Here is a 16208-nt window from a genome sequence, read left to right as displayed (position 1 = left end):
CTTAATGTAATATCACATTCTTGTAATGCGAGAATCTCTGAATTGACGTAAGTCCATTCAAATGTACAGTTTTTCTTTCACACTCCTTTTTTTTCCTATAGAAGCCGATACGTTATTGTATTGTCTAGGGTCTAAAGTCCTTATTGTATTGTATTGCAAATATCTCCACTGGGGGGACACCTTTTTAGTATGTCAATAAAGCTACTGGTACATCCATCTTCATCTAAACTGAATATACTGCATAAAGTAGTGTATCTACGATTTTGCTGCGTATATTTCTTTTAGAATTTGTTTACAAATTACTGAAATCAAGTTAAATCATTTGTTGGGACTGCACATATCAAACGTTCTTACTGTAATCTTCATAACACATGCTACCGATTTATCATCACGGTCTAGTCTTTAATGTGGCACAAAACTATTAGATTTACGGTAGTTACTGTAATCTCAGTGTGAATCGGTTTGATCAGTCGATTAATATCCGTGATATTATCCAATATACGTATAGGCCAAGGTCATCATGATCGAACTAAAAAACTAGATAATGAAATTAAATGAAATAAATGCTAAGAATTCAACCATATTGAGCCACGTTCGAAACAATTGCACATTCAGATGATGTTTTCTTTGAAGAAATCAACGGCTTACCACACAGACTTGAAAGGCAGCTGACCAAAATGAAAGAAATGCCAAAAAGGTTCATCGTGTTGGCGTGCTGCAACGGAAAAAAACATATGATACGTTAAATGCCATCAAATACAATAGTTGTATAAACACAAACAAGCCTACAGCTCCGTTTGCTTAATGTGGTGTAAACACAAGCAAGCCTACAGCCTCGTTTGCTTAATGTGGTGTAAGCACAACCCAAGGTTACAGCTTCTTTCACTTAATCATCATTATATGGTAATCGCATGTGTTGATGAAAGATTTCGCATCTTCCTTTACTGATAAAGTCCAGTTTACTTATGATAAATCGTCTGCATTATTTAACTGTATAATACATTATAAACCGAAGAACGTATGTATATTTACCCCGAGCCAATTACAAATTCTTACTTTAACAAATAAACTACGCTTTCTTGATGTGAAACAAAATCTTTCGGTTTTAGATTTAACAAGCAAACACGTGCATTGGTCTAAATGAAGAAAGTGTTACAACCTGTTTTCATTTATAAATTGAAAATAATGTTTTATCAATTAATTACAAGTGTTCGGGTAATTACCAAACATATTTGATACCATATGAAGCCATAAGGTATTGACGTTCAATCTGAAATAGTTATCGCACCTGCAATGTTTATGTGCAGAAGAAACATCACGAACATATATTCCTTTCATTGGCTAAATTTTACATAAAGAAATGATCCGTTCTGGCTAGTCTTAACTGACAATGTAAATTAGTTGGTAAACTATAAACAAAGCACAATATTGTCATTTGCAAACTACTTTAGCGGTACGTTTGTAATTTTTTTAAGGACGTTCTAAGATCAATGTTTGGTTTGGTCATCTAACATTAAGTCCAAACATCACGTTATCTCAAAACAATATCAACAAGTCCTTACTCCACCCATCCCACTAATGTTCAGCCATATATAGTTCATCAAGCGCACACTGGGAAAGTATGCCTTTGTCACCTGTTCTAAAGTTATTATTTAAGTAATCACTTGTAGTACATAATTTCATCGTTATGTGTAAATGGCCAACGAGAAAGTCACTTTCGGATAATGACACTACTTACCTTCTTTTGCTTAAACATGTGGACACTAAGAATTGTGTAACTAAGAAAATGTTATATTTCCTTTCAATGTGTCGTATTATACTTGCATAATAACCAGGTATGCCTTGTCAATGTATTTCTTCATTGTATTAAATTCATACAATACTCCATTGTAAGCCCACCATGGTCACGACGAACATTTTACTAAACGATGCTCTTCTTATTTCATTTTATTATATTACATATTTTCTTTCTTTCTCTTTGCTGTTTTTATTGTTCAATCACATTTGTATCTTGGTCGGAAGTGAACTGACATAAAAAAACAATAAATGATGTTATAAAACTTTGTGTTTATGTGTGATTGCATGACATAAGATATCGTTTCAATGTGGTAATTAATAAATTAAAAGGAATAGTTATTTCTTAAAGAATAAAAAAAAAGAACGAGGCTGCCATGTGTAACCTTTCTATCTATTGTATTAAGACAATTTGCTCATTTTATTAGTTCTAAACTTGTGCCTATTATTTTCACTTCCGGTAATTGTTAAGTTATAAGAAAAACAATTCATTTTGTTCGAAAATGAATTCAAGAAACTTGAGTTACAAATAAAAGGATAAAAAGAAACGTTGTTTTGTCAATTGTTTTGGTTAATCCGATTATTATTTTGTCTTTATTTTGTCTTTATTATATTGATAAGAATATTCGTTTTGACTAGAAATATGCTAGACGATTAAATAATGATCAGTCATGTCACTAAAATTACTTTCAATGCGGATACAAATTTCATCAAGATCTTTGATCCAGGAATTGCTCTATTTTGTTAAACCGTTTTTACACCATTAGCTTACAAGCTGATCAAAGATGGGGGAATGAGAGAATTCACCCATTCCCTTCTTTCTCCGCCGGTGAAATATTTTCATGCAATTGTGATGTGTATGAATCTCCATGCTACCAACTCCTCGGCCTTAATAAGCAATCATAATACCACTTGGGTTGTACACTCCTCCATTCCCCATACCTTTTTAGGTAATGACACCGTGATTCCCTTTATCTCTGCCCCCTCCTCCCCCCCCCCCCCCCCATCCCAACCAATTATTTCCCAGACCTAATCAGCCATTTCTCATTATCTCTGAATGTTTTATTTTATTATTTAAGCCAACATTTTCCTATACTAAGTGACCACCCCCTCCTCCTTCTACATCAACAAACACCTGTTTCCCATAATGCTTACCCACCCCCCCTTCTCTCCGGGGCACCCTCAACCCGCGTCAATGGAGGACACGTTCATACTTTCAACTGAGAATCCCTATCGATTATTTCAACCATTACGACTTCACACGGATTTTAAAGTTGTTTTGTTTTTTGTTTATCTTTTTTACTCTGAAAATTTCTAAAGGAAACTGAAACCCATTCTCATACCCGATCTGTCACGCTCTGTTTGGTAATTTAAAGCCCGACCTGCTAACTGTTAACCTTTTTTGTTCGCTCATCAAATGATGAAAAGAACTAGGTCGGCTATATATCAAGGTTTGAGTAAACAGCAAGAATCGGGACAAAAGAAAAGAATCGTTCCACGGTTCAGTCTGTTATTCACGTATGTAACAAGTATGACTACAATATACTATGATTGCCTGCCATACCATTATTAGGGTGTGCAAATATAGTGTGACGCTGTGTGTTAGAATAAGTCACCTGTACTTTTCAATTTCTGCTTCATATAGTTTGACAACCGCAAAGTTTTTATACACCATATCCATGCTAGGTCTTGATGGCATTTTATTATTCACCGTTTGAAGGTGTGAATACCATATCAACAGCTCCTCATACACACCACAACTCCAGTTCCCCATGCCCCACCGCCCCCCCCCCCCCCCATATAAAACTCAAGTTAAAAAAGTTTACAAGCTAATAGTAATAACAGGTTAGTTAGTGGCCTATTTTATTGGCTATTATTCGACACTTTGATGAGATAACTAGCAAATTAGATCACTCAACCAAGTTTCCAACTCGTTCCCTCATCCCTCTCCCCAACTAGAACAATGTGCCACATCGAGAGCTCATTTTCATTACTTTACAAAACCACTTTCAACCCCATTATTGACACAAATTATCACCTCCAACCCCAGACCACCATTATTATTTAAGTAATCACTTGTTGTACATAATGTCATCGTTATGTATAAATGGCCAAAGAGATAGTCACCTCCGGATAATGACACTACATACCTTCTTCTGCCTAAACATGTGGATACTAAGAATTGTGTAACTAAGAAAAAGTGTAACTCTAAAACAGAAAAGACAAACACTTTTTCAGTCGATAACTGTTCCTAGTCACAGGAACCACTCACTTAGATGGGTTTACAGTATTTCGAAGGTTACAAGGGTAAGCAATTAATAATAGTTTTTTTTTTAGAATATTTACAAATACCTTAGCGAAAGTATGATCTGTTATCCTAAGAATGTAGGTTTTATCAAAATAATGAAACGAAGGTTCGGGTTCAACATTCTGTATTTGGTTACAATGCTTTGAGTACAGTGAAATTATACCCACCTCCATAGAAAAAGCTATTCCAAAATGATATTCTCATGAAACTCCACTAAGTAGTTAAAAAAACATTTCTTGAACCATAAAGACTGATTTGGTGCCAAAAATATAACTGACATTAAAATATAAAAGGCATAGACTACATCACAATAAACGAAATATCACATGTAGTATAGAGATGTATAATCCAGATACAAGGAACAACGGTTCCTAATACAGCACTGAATAAACAGCCAGCCTGAATCGAAACTAAATACCTACTAGATGCCACATCTTTTGCTACTGATGTTATGTTGGGATTATAATAATTATATTAGTACTATGTTTTTGTTCCATACGCTATGGCGTGGCCGAGTCAGTTTGTACTCTAGACTTAAATCATTCTTAATATCCGTGGGTGCTATGAGCCGTTACTTACAAACGGTGTATATTTTGTAATATCATAATTTGACAGTCATAAACAGCGGGCACATAAGTGTTCTTTTGACAAGAAATTATGATAAGGATTTTTGCAGAAATACCTTCTAGATAATTAGGCTATGAAAACTAAAAATTATTGAAGTAAACAAGGGAATGTTACGGGAAATATTACGTTACACTGGGGTATATCGGTTTCAATCTGGCTCGTTATGGGTAGAACATAGTCATTAGACCATAGTCCCTTAAACTGTGTGAATTGTCCATTTCTCCTTACCAATGCAAACTCATTTCGCTACATCTTGGTGCTTACATGTTTAGTAGAACTTAAAGATCATTCTTTTTAACTGGTAAGCTTGGTTAACAGCCAACAGTTTGTGTAATCTTTAAAGCATTCCAGTATAAAATAATTCACTGACCTTAGTCTAAGCTAAATTTGTATTGAAACACTATCCTGAGTCCTACGTGTACGCAACGCATTTACGTAAAGTGACTACACGATACAAATTTCACATGGTTTATTTTAAGGCTAACGTTAGACTAATTTTGGAACGACAGTGCATGAACTCAAGCATATTGTCCTAAAAATTATATAGATAATTACCGTCCGATCGTATATAATCAAGTATAGAGGCTTATCATAAAAGTGTGAATCCTCAACCAAGAAAATACCGCAAGACTCCAAAGATTGACCTCAAACGGTGAGTCGAAATGTTCGATTGAAAGGGTATTGCCCAAGACCAGTCTATGCAAAAACAATCTGCCAACTCGAAATCACTAGACCAACAGTTTAACATGTATGTATTTATGTACGTATGCGTGTGTTTGTATGTGTGGGTGTGTGTGTGTGTGCGTGTATATATATGTATGTATTTAAGATCCTCCTGCAAGCATGAACTCGCAAACTGTAGCCAAATTGGCTTATCAAAGCCGCAAGCTGACCGAAGTCTCTTATGTGTTGTACATTTTCATATTTCAACAGTCACTTCATAACACTGAGAAACTATATTTTTCGATTGAGAATTTTTAAATTAGCATAAAAATCATAAATTAGCATATATTGTACAAACATGATACCATACAAGTGTACACTCATTTAGTGAGACCGTTGCAATAGCATTATATAAAGGTTTTCTGGTGAACAAAGCATCATAAAAAATGTCCCGTGTATTTCATACCATCACAAGTGATAGCGGACCGATTAGTATTTGATTGATAACTAAGTATATGCTTTGGAAGATTTTTTTTAATAAGGTTTAAATTAAGTTATTGAGTCGTTTCAAAAATGTTGCATGTAAACAGCATCACAAAAGTTTACAATACTATCACAACGTTACAACCATCTTTTGAAACGGAAGTGTTGTTCAGCATTATATCAGCCATAAAATATAAAATAACAGAATGATCATGATGAAGCAAATTTATAAATAGTAAGAAAATAAATAATTTTATGATTTTTATGTCTATATTTCAAAATATGTTTGCTATGGATTTGATCAGAATATCACCAACGGGTTATTTCAAGTCACTAAAGCACGAAAATTGCTCTCACGTATGCGCAATAACAAACATTTTATTGTTACGAAGTGACACTAGCAGATAACGTATCCGAGTGCCAACTGTAACAGCTAACTTGGCTTTAGATAAACTAACTTATCCTCCTCTTACAAGACTCAGTCGTAAAACGATCAAAATAATATTCTTACTTTGATAAATAGTCGCTGCTATTACAATAAAGATGACTAGTACACCGATGAGTAGGTTGACAGCTTTTTGGATATTTTTCTGGATAAACATGGACAAGCTGACTGTGCGAAAGACAAATTAAAAAAATGCATATCAAATATACAATATATGCTGACAGGGCTCCAAATTTTGATTAACATAATTCTTACAGCCCAAATAGGAACTGTCCGGAAGTTATTTGGTTTGTAATATTTTAACAGGTTTGGTAAAATTAATACTTTACTGCCTGAACTTCTTACGTAATTTAAGCTCATCTTCCTGATTGAAACTTCAGTGCAATAGATAGCTTACACGTGTGCTTGAATGGAAGACTATTTCTGTATCCATTTAGAAAAGAAAAGAAAAAACAAGTAGGCATTTGATGTAATTGCAGATCTCATCCTCGAATGTGTGTGTATATGTAATAATAAACAATCATACAAACAATGTAACTCACCACAGGACATCCTCGTGAGTGCACAACTTTAAGTTATTGTCTCATTAGTTATGTACAAAGCAAAGTTTTTAATCAATAAACTTTCCTTGACTTGAAATATACACAACTACAGACTTTTGATAAGTGCACAGGTTGACATGGAGCTAATTTGATCACGTGATACTTGACAGTTTGCGTAAAATACTATTAGAAAGTATGTAGTCTGTGGTATAAGTTTTAGAATTTAAACCAAATACCGAACTCGTAACGAGTAAACCAAGATAATGAATGCCAGCCTAGTATTATTCAGAATAAACAGTCAGATCGTTGTGGCGGTCGTGGGAGTATGTTAAAGAAATAACAACGTGCTATGTATTTTTTGTACTGTAGTAGTCCCTAGACATTCCGTCAATCATTTGACAAGATATTTGATCTGTTTAATAGAGTTGTGTACGCGAAGAAGTAACAGTAGTTTGGGATCACAATACTTGCATATTGCTTATTTAGAACTTCTATTTAAATAATATATAAGTTGTACTATAATATAATCCACATTTGCTATACAGAGGGTGTGATCAATTCAACCTATGTAAAATACAGTTCATGATACAAGTGCTTAGTAATAATGATAGTGATCAAGCAGTTATTTTTACGACGCTTAAGCGAAAACGAGGGTGCAATGCCACAAAGGTGTATGTTTTGTTTAAGTGTGAAACAAACGGAGAAAGCAAGGAAAAAGTTGATTTCGATGAGACTTGGATGATCGAGATTGGTTTAATGTTAATACCAAATATAAATAAATGTATGTGTAACATGCTGATGTAGACTTTCAGGGCTGGTAATTTGTAATGATACCCTGTTGAAGATATTTTATTCCAACGATACTTCTTTCTTAGCATTAAAGCTGTAGTGTGTCTCCTTAATTGAATTCAATTGGAAGCTCTTCTTGGGATATTCTTTGAACATATAAACAAAGTTGTGCTTTGAAGAGCCTTTCGAGATTATGCGGACTGGCTGACGAGACAATTTATAAAGATGTTTCAATATGCAGATTATACATTGGAGAAATGCACTTCATATATTGAAAAGGACCATTGTGCAAATAACCATTACTTACTTGAAATTTTTACAGGTGAAGCACTACTATCATCAAAAGTGTCTATTGTATTATTAGCGTGACATCTGTACTCTCCCGTATCAGCACTGTTCACTACCAGACGAAATTCCCATATGAGATGGAGTGGATTGGTGGTAGCATTATTTATAATAGGTGACACATCATTCATTGTTTCCCAATGGCCAACAACATTATTCTGTAGGTAAACGTCTGGCATTGGACGTCCATAGCTAGCACAAGTGATCGTTACGTTATCACCTATATTGCTGTACAGTTACCCGGACAATATCAAGACCTCTGCCGAGACTGAATAATGTTAAGAAAAGCCAGGCTTAAATACGTTAGTAAATAGAACTTATTACTGTTGCAAAGCATTCGTGACACGAAGGAATTGGCTGTTCAAACATTTATTTGACTTGTTGAACACAGGCTAAGCTAGATACACAAATGCTGTGATTTTATTCGTAGATATTTCTTGCTTAATGTTTGTTTAATTGTAAAGAAGCTAAAACCCTTAGCTAATATATGTGATTCATATGATAGTCTGCAACTCTGCAACTTTTCAAAGTTAGTTTTATACTTTGAGAGAGAGAGAGTGAGAGGGGGAGGGGGTATCAGAATATAAAACTCGTTTCGAGCATGTATTTACCAGTTTGGTATTGTTCTGTCACTTCTCTTTGTTCTTATTGTGGCGGTTTTGACTCTACAACAAAGGTCATTGCTTTGTTCAGAATTTGTTCACGACGTATGCTATAAAGGCAATCCCTATGTATAACTCTTAGTAACGTTACGACCAAATACCCCTACATCCCACACTACCCAAATTATTGCAATACTATCATATTAAGACAACGTTCAGACAATGATAATGACTGCATTTTTCCTTTAAGTTACTACATGGTAAATATACCTTGATAAGCTGCACGTGTTTAGGCAAACTTGTTATATAGTGCATCCTAACCTAACATTCCATTTTAACAATTTCCAATAAGACATATTTACGAAACGAATAGCATCCTTACTGAATGCTTCCACGAGAACTCCATGGTCGCCTTGAATGTCTGACATGTTGTTTGAAGCAAAGCATCTTAACCTCTCACTTGAGTTCTCACTTGAGAAGTAGTACAGAAACGTTACTGTGATATGTGTATCATTTCGTCTAACAGGTTCAGGAAAGGAGTTTGTATTGATCCATCGCATTTTTAAATCAGCATTGTACTTTTGCAATGTAATATTAGGAGGCGGAAATCCATCATATAAGCATGTTATATTGATGTAAGTGTTATTTTCAACAATTAATGGAGTCGTTGGAGATTTCCATACTGATGTGGCGGGGTCTGTAAGTTGTAATGGAAACGAAGAAAATGAAAGCATTGACAGAATGAATGAAAATCGAGAATGAACTAGATGAAATAGATGCAGAAAAAATGTTCGGTAAAAATATTTCCCTTTTACACTGTTACTTACACATAACTTTAACACGCCTGTAGCTGGAAACATTGAGTCCGTTTACTATGGTGCATTCCAACATTTTGTTGTGATAGCTTCGTTTTGCTGCAATTAACACATTGCTGCAAATATGAACTCTGGGTGCAACTGTGTTGCTGATTCTGTTTGTTGTGAATATTGGAATATCAATCGACCAAAGATATTTTACGTGATTAACGGCGTGTGAAAATTCTACACAACATGTCGCCGATATAGATTCAGTTTCCATTACCGTTGCAATTGATTCCAAGAATGGTCCATCTGAAAAGAAATGAAACTGCTTTGTAAATCTTAAAGTAGTAACTGGAATAGGTTCGAAAACATCACTCAAAGAGTTGTAGTGTATGTGATTTTGTTGTAGTTTAAATGAAACCTTTAATTAAACTTTACACTAATTTTTGAAATTATGTTAGTAACTGGAGAGGTTTAGATTTGGAAAACTATAGATTGCACATTATGCGATATATCTCACCTTGTATTATTAACAGCCAGTTATGGACCACCCATTGTCCTCCTGCGCTTGTAATTTGTTTACACTTGTAATTTCTCCGTCATGATACCTAATATTTTTAATTATAAGTGAAGCTGTGGTTTCAATTCTTTCCGTTGAATAAATACTGCCCTCCTCATTTATGAATGGTTGGTCAGTTATTACCATTTTCTCTCCGTGTGACCATTGTACTACATCATGCTCATGAAATGTTTCGAAAGAGCAAATAATCTTTGCCGAGGAACCAATATAAGCCAGTTGCAATCTCTCGTTTTCTCCTGTCGTCTTGATTTTTGAAGAATCTGAAATCAAATGTTAGAATGAAATATTCTCATCATATCATAAGATATACAACTTTTGGTGGTATTATATCAACGGTAAGTTTCCATTGATTATTTTACTTCGATTGTGTCCATTCCATTACCTAAGTTTTAAAAAGAATATGAGACGAAGCACTATAAAATGTATTAATGATTTTCGTTTCCTTACCAACTAACGTAAGCGTAGAACCAACTGCTATTATGAAAACAAAGCGTAGTAAATATACTCTTCTCCACTTTAAAGACATTTTGATGATAAATCAGCTTCTCGGTTCCGCATTTGTTGCGGCCTAAGTTTCTCCTATAGCCTTCTGTTCAATCTATGAATAAAAACTGAAAATAAATCGGTAATCAAATCAAGTGTGTTGTCATTTGTACGGAACTTTACACAAATAATGAAAGCAGTTGCCTTAGGCTCACTTTATTAGATACAGTTTCCACCATGTGATAGTGCGCATGCGTTGATGATATTGCAGTGAACACACTACTGTCAGGCAAAACAGGAATAACGTGTAAAATTACAATACAAAAAAGGGAGCGACTTGAAATGAGTGCACGTAATAACAAAGTACAAACGTATAACACGTATAATAACAGGCTAGTTCATATAAATTGGATGAATATATATATATTAAAACGGAAGTTACAAATTCCCAAATATTAACACAAACTTGATACAAGCGACAATGCCTCATTTGTGTCCCTTTGTTTCCTTAGTTTGCAGTGACGGATATGCTTAATGTATGTTGTACGTGTAATTTGCGACGGCAATACAAGCATGTATACAGGTTCTTGAAGGCGGGGAGGGGTTGAGGGACTGGCATTGTCCCGATATCAGTCCTGGGGATAGTTCTTAGGGGACGAATATCCCTTCCTTTGAGTAACATTTGAAAATCCGCCCTTAATACTTTTAAGTCGCTGGCCACTTTGTAACCCTCAAGTTTATCAGTCTAAAACATTGGCGCGTGTGATACCTCATCAATCCGCCAAGCCTAGCAATAGAAACGAGCGTAGAAAAGTCACTTCCTCAGCTCAAATTTCCCCTGATCTACCGCGAGAGCCTATTGATATGCCTGAGGCAGGAAACTGTTATGGCAGTGGTATTAAAGGGCGCATTTGCAAATGAGTCGTCCCCATGCTATTGTTTTACCATATGGAACCATCCAATTATGCACACAAATTCACTAAGGGGCGCGATTTAGCAGCTATTTAATAGCATGTTTAAAAAAAATGTTTATTAAGTGAACCCCTAGTCTCCAGTACAGTACATGTGGGAATGACACAGGTATATGTTATTATGCTCTATTTCCTTTACTTTTGTTGATTTTTTGATATAATTAAGTTGTTTTTTAGACTTGTCTTGATCATTTTATTTTAATAATTTAAATTTGCTTGCTCTCTTTTCAGTGTTGCTGACAAAATGATGCTGTCAAGAGCTGGATTGTATGCTTACATGTATTAACAAAACATGATGTTTCACTCTACGTAATATCACTTTGATGTTAAACAACTTTGATTCAATCTTTTACATTTTGTTGTTATGGAGGATGCGATCATAGTCCATAGCTCTAGTGTCGAGCTGCCACTTCTTGGAATAACACGGTATGAATGAAGGTGCATTCCGTCTTAACAGTCAGCTAACTTCATATAAATAACACCACTGCTCTAACTGAAATGAGTATACAAAATAGTTTTGTTGGGCAATATCTATATGGTTTGAGGATACAAGTTAGCCTAAAACACTTCCTCTAATTACAGAAAATATGGTACTGTATCAACGATGGTTTTGTGGGGCAATAAAGCAATCAATTGTCTTATAAGAAAGTAGTAACAGTGTGCATTTGTTAAGGTTAACATTGTTCAATTATAGCAATATTGTGATTGAACATTTACTTCTATAAGTGTGTTATATTGTTTTTTGTTCGTTGAAGTTCATATGCATTGTATATACTTAAAGTACCTTTTCATGTCCGTTAACAAAGGATACACAATTAACCCCCAACGACATGTTCGTATCCCCTTTAAAGTGCTTAATAGTTGAATATTTCAAGTTTTCGCAAGTGTTCTTTAAAAGAGTAATTAATGATTTATAACGTTTATTAGTAACAATAGCAAATGTTTATGATTGTTTTTATTTCTTTCTCCTATTAATGTACTTACGCCTATAGCCAGGGCTACAGGGAAGTGATGTTATCATCTTTTTAAACAAACATTTGTTTTACCATGCAATCTGATGGAGATGGTTGGCTTACTGGATGATGAATTGTCATTGTCCATTTATATTTATCTTAAGGGAACAGGAATAATATAAATTAACTATGCGTATTACTAAAAATGAGTCAATATAACGTCAAGCTTATTTTGAGGAATAAAATTGCAATCCGGTATTTTTTTGTTAAATAAACCGATTAAATCGTTGTTATTTTCCAAATGTATTCTACACACCGAAGTAATTCTTTTCTTGACAGTACTAGGCTAGTGTGCAAAACTTTCAGACTTTGTGGCATTTTCTGCTACTAATAGTCCGTAACATTTGATTTTGTCCCAGAGAACAAAAAAAATAATAACGACAGGTTTACCTCGTATGGATAGAAATAAAAGTAACCGTAACATTAACATTTTTAACTTTGCTTCACTGAATAAAACACGACCTAGTCGGCACGTGTTGGCACTTGGTCATCAATTAACCTGAACTTAGTCATGAATTCATCTGCTAGCGAAGGAATTCATGACTGGGGTGTGTTATGTTTTGTCATCGGATAATTCGCTCTGCTACTGAAACGTTATTATAAAGAGAAAGTGGTACAGTCTGTGACATTCATTACGCAACGGTGCTGGGCAAATGTCTCCTTCTGATTTCTCTACACTAGTAAAAGAAGTCTAGCACTCTGCACCGTGATCAGTGCAGCACACAATACTTTCGGAATGACGATTCTGTAAGGGCAACTCTGTCACTACTTTCTGGAACAGGACCTTCTGAACGAGAAAGACTCGGAAACAATACCCCCTCTTTTCACGTGATCCATTTTGCCCGCTCATATAAAATACAATTTACATTCTCCTGTAGAATCAAATACCTCAAGGCATAACGTATTCCGCTCTAGGATCATAGAAATATTACAAAGTCACTTCCAGAGCAAAATCCAGCTGATTTTGTTATTTATTTACTATAGAGTCAGTCGTTACAAAGACAACTTTGCCCTTCCATTCTCCACCATTGATATTGATGTTATGCTTCGACCACGAAGCCTTTAATATGAAGCTCCAACTTCCAAGACGAAGATCATCACCATACTGATCACACTTTGTTAAACACCACTTCGGGAAACAAGAGGATAAATAATGCGTATCCAAGAGAATGTACTCCGAGGTGACGAAGACCTGCAATGACGGCAACTCCCATGAACAATATCTGAACTGAGACTTCTGGATTGTTACAACTTAAATCCTTTTGAGACTTTATTTACATATTTAAAATCCGCCATCTCACATGTCTTCATATTGTCAAGTCAAACCATGTAAAGGGTACACCTCTTTATTTTACAAAATCCAGCGATTCTCATATGAACCTTATATATTTTGCAGCTCACTTTTGCTGTTTACGGGATAAGATTGGAGATCACCCACATAATTTAGCATAGCAAGTATGAAGGTATTGGGCAGAACTTGACAAGCAACTTGAAACCAAATTCGATGAAGTTACAATGCGCACGTTACACAAATGTAGTAGGTAGTATAGTGATCGAGCTAAATATTTCGCTGTCGGAGAGTAACTTTTTTCAAGCGCTTTTGAGAACGACCGACTCATCTAGTTTAACAATCACCAGACCGGTAGATAAAACTTTCTTGTTAGTCCATCCGAACTCGGATCACTTTTCATATTTCATGCTTGAAAACATGTTGTCCTGAAGATATCATCAAATTGGTCGTTTATTCAGTTTACATGTCGGAACAGTTGTTTCAAATTAGTTTAATAATGTTTTTAGCACTCGACTTTTTCCTAAAAATATAATTTTAGTCAGTGGTCGTATCTGAATACTTTGTACTTGTTTAATATATCGGTAATCACAGTTGAAGGAACACAGATTGGATTTACACTATTAATTTAGGATATTCCTATTTAATCGTTATATCTTGTCTTTCTTTACCCTTTGAAATAACACACAGACGGGATTTTAACGAACGCACCCAACAAAAACGATAAATAAGGACAAACATAAAAATAAAAGTGGATCTCACTCATTTTATGAGAAAAGCCGCAAAGTCATAATGATGAAAACGCATAACCGTGTACCTGTATTAGACATCGATTAAATACATGGTTTCCGGGATTGTACTTTCACAAGCTACTAACAGGAAACCCCAAGAATGTATGGACTGACTCGAAAATAGAAATTCCACCAAAATCCTAAAACTACCATTAGAAAAATGACAATATGTCATTAAAAGTTTGACTTGAACAAATATTACGTCATGTCTTTTTTCTCCAACACAAACTATAGTTTGACATGTTGATTAGTGCCCGTTGCCTCGCATTTTTTTTTAACACCCTAGGATTAACATGTGCAGGTTTTATACCACTAAAGTCTAGATTCCCCAGGTCGTCTCTTTAAAATCATTCTCCCACCTCTCCTCTTCCCCTGTTGGTTACTTTCTTTCTTCTCTCCATTCCTTATCTTTGTGTTCACCATGCTCATTAACCTGTCTGTATTCTGTGTGTGTTTTTGTCCCTTCTTTTACTGTTACTTGTCATTTAGTCTTTGAAGATGATCCTGCTAGGATCGAAACGTCAGGCCCACTTACTTTTATATATTCTCTTACACAGGCTCTCTAGTGGATAAGCAGTTTGCTAACAGTTTTACTTTATTTTATTTTGATTTTGATTTTAAATTGATTTTAAATAAAATATCAACATGTTATTTCAATTCGTTTGGATGCCTTATTAGGATTTTCAATCAGAAACTTGTCAAAATCATGCCGTGTGTTTTATCGAATACAATGAATGAATGATTGTTTACAAATATAAGTAAACATTAGATAGTATATATATATATATATATATATATATATATATATATATATATATATATATATATATATATACATATAGATAGTATATAGGTACAATGTATTGTTCTAATACAGCTGTTGGCATGACAACGTACATTGCACTGAGCTGTTAATCAAATGTATAGTTATAATGTAAAAATGTTTCTGTGATAAACGTGTTGCAAAAATAATTGTTATACATCATTAAAAATCCCTATTTGCAGGATTAAACCAATGTTTATGCCTAGCCTCTCACTATATTGACAAGAGCATAGCAACATATGTTGATTTCACTCTCATTATAGGTAACTATAACTTGCCGTGATTGTAAATTATGCCACACTTCTTCATTGTCATGAAACTTAATGCGTCTATAACCTTGTCAATCAAATTTCTAAAGTACATCCTGGGTCGCACAGCCGCACCATCACTTGATACACACAGAGAATACAGTTACTACAGTAAATCTCAAAATGTTGTATCAAAGTAAAAACTGGATCGTATTATACATCGATAGCATGTGCTATTATGATTACAGTATGAAATGAGGATATGAGTAATTCCAACAAATCCAGTTGTTAGGTTTGGTTGGGATTACACACATCCTCAGTTCTTACTGTAAACCTAATAACACATGCTACCGATTTATTAGATTTGTCAGCACAGTCCAGTATTTACTGTAGTACACAATTTTACGATTTACAGTAGTTAATGTAATCTCTCTGTGAATCGGCTGTCTCTGTGTTGAAAGTTAAGGGAAAGCCAGTTCATAAAGAGCAACAGGAGGTAAACTAAATTTTAACATCCACTAAACAAAGGAAAGTTAAGACACTTAATGAAAATGTACAATGCACTAATAAATATTTGACTGTTCAGGTGGCGTGAACGCATGCAAGTACGATG

The 16208-nt window shown here is 34.7% G+C and overlaps 1 protein-coding gene and 1 long non-coding RNA gene across 18 annotated transcripts in view; both read right to left on the bottom strand.

The window, feature by feature from the left end:
• Positions 1 to 5477, bottom strand: part of LOC139976728 (uncharacterized) — a 34705-nt gene extending 29228 nt beyond the window's left edge. For 2 of the 16 annotated variants that reach the window (XM_071985418.1, XM_071985419.1), the window contains exons 1-2: positions 4270 to 4905; positions 649 to 715 (exon numbers count right to left, since the gene is read on the bottom strand). In XM_071985418.1, the coding sequence (XP_071841519.1) occupies positions 649 to 715; positions 4270 to 4275 (73 nt within the window). In that variant the 5' untranslated portion in view covers positions 4276 to 4905. Of the gene's footprint in view, positions 1 to 648; positions 716 to 4269; positions 5203 to 5284 lie in introns of those variants that run through there. The other 14 variants (XM_071985412.1, XM_071985411.1, XM_071985416.1 and 11 more) reach the window with 14 other exon arrangements.
• Positions 5478 to 6386: 909 nt separating this feature from the next.
• Positions 6387 to 10622, bottom strand: LOC139977838 (uncharacterized). Of its 2 annotated transcripts, XR_011796710.1 has the most exons (6): positions 10426 to 10622; positions 9919 to 10238; positions 9426 to 9707; positions 8981 to 9295; positions 7959 to 8264; positions 6387 to 6488 (listed from the first exon to the last, which is right to left on the bottom strand). It is a non-coding gene; the product is annotated as an uncharacterized lncRNA (long non-coding RNA). The 2 variants fall into 2 exon arrangements; XR_011796709.1 differs by lacking the exon at positions 6387 to 6488 and having other exon boundaries at positions 7176 to 8264.
• Between the last annotated feature and the right edge of the window lie 5586 nt (positions 10623 to 16208).

This window comes from Apostichopus japonicus, chromosome 12, assembly GCF_037975245.1.
Source record: "Apostichopus japonicus isolate 1M-3 chromosome 12, ASM3797524v1, whole genome shotgun sequence".
NCBI lineage: Eukaryota > Metazoa > Echinodermata > Holothuroidea > Aspidochirotida > Stichopodidae > Apostichopus > Apostichopus japonicus.
This window is presented reverse-complemented; position numbering and strand designations above follow the sequence as displayed.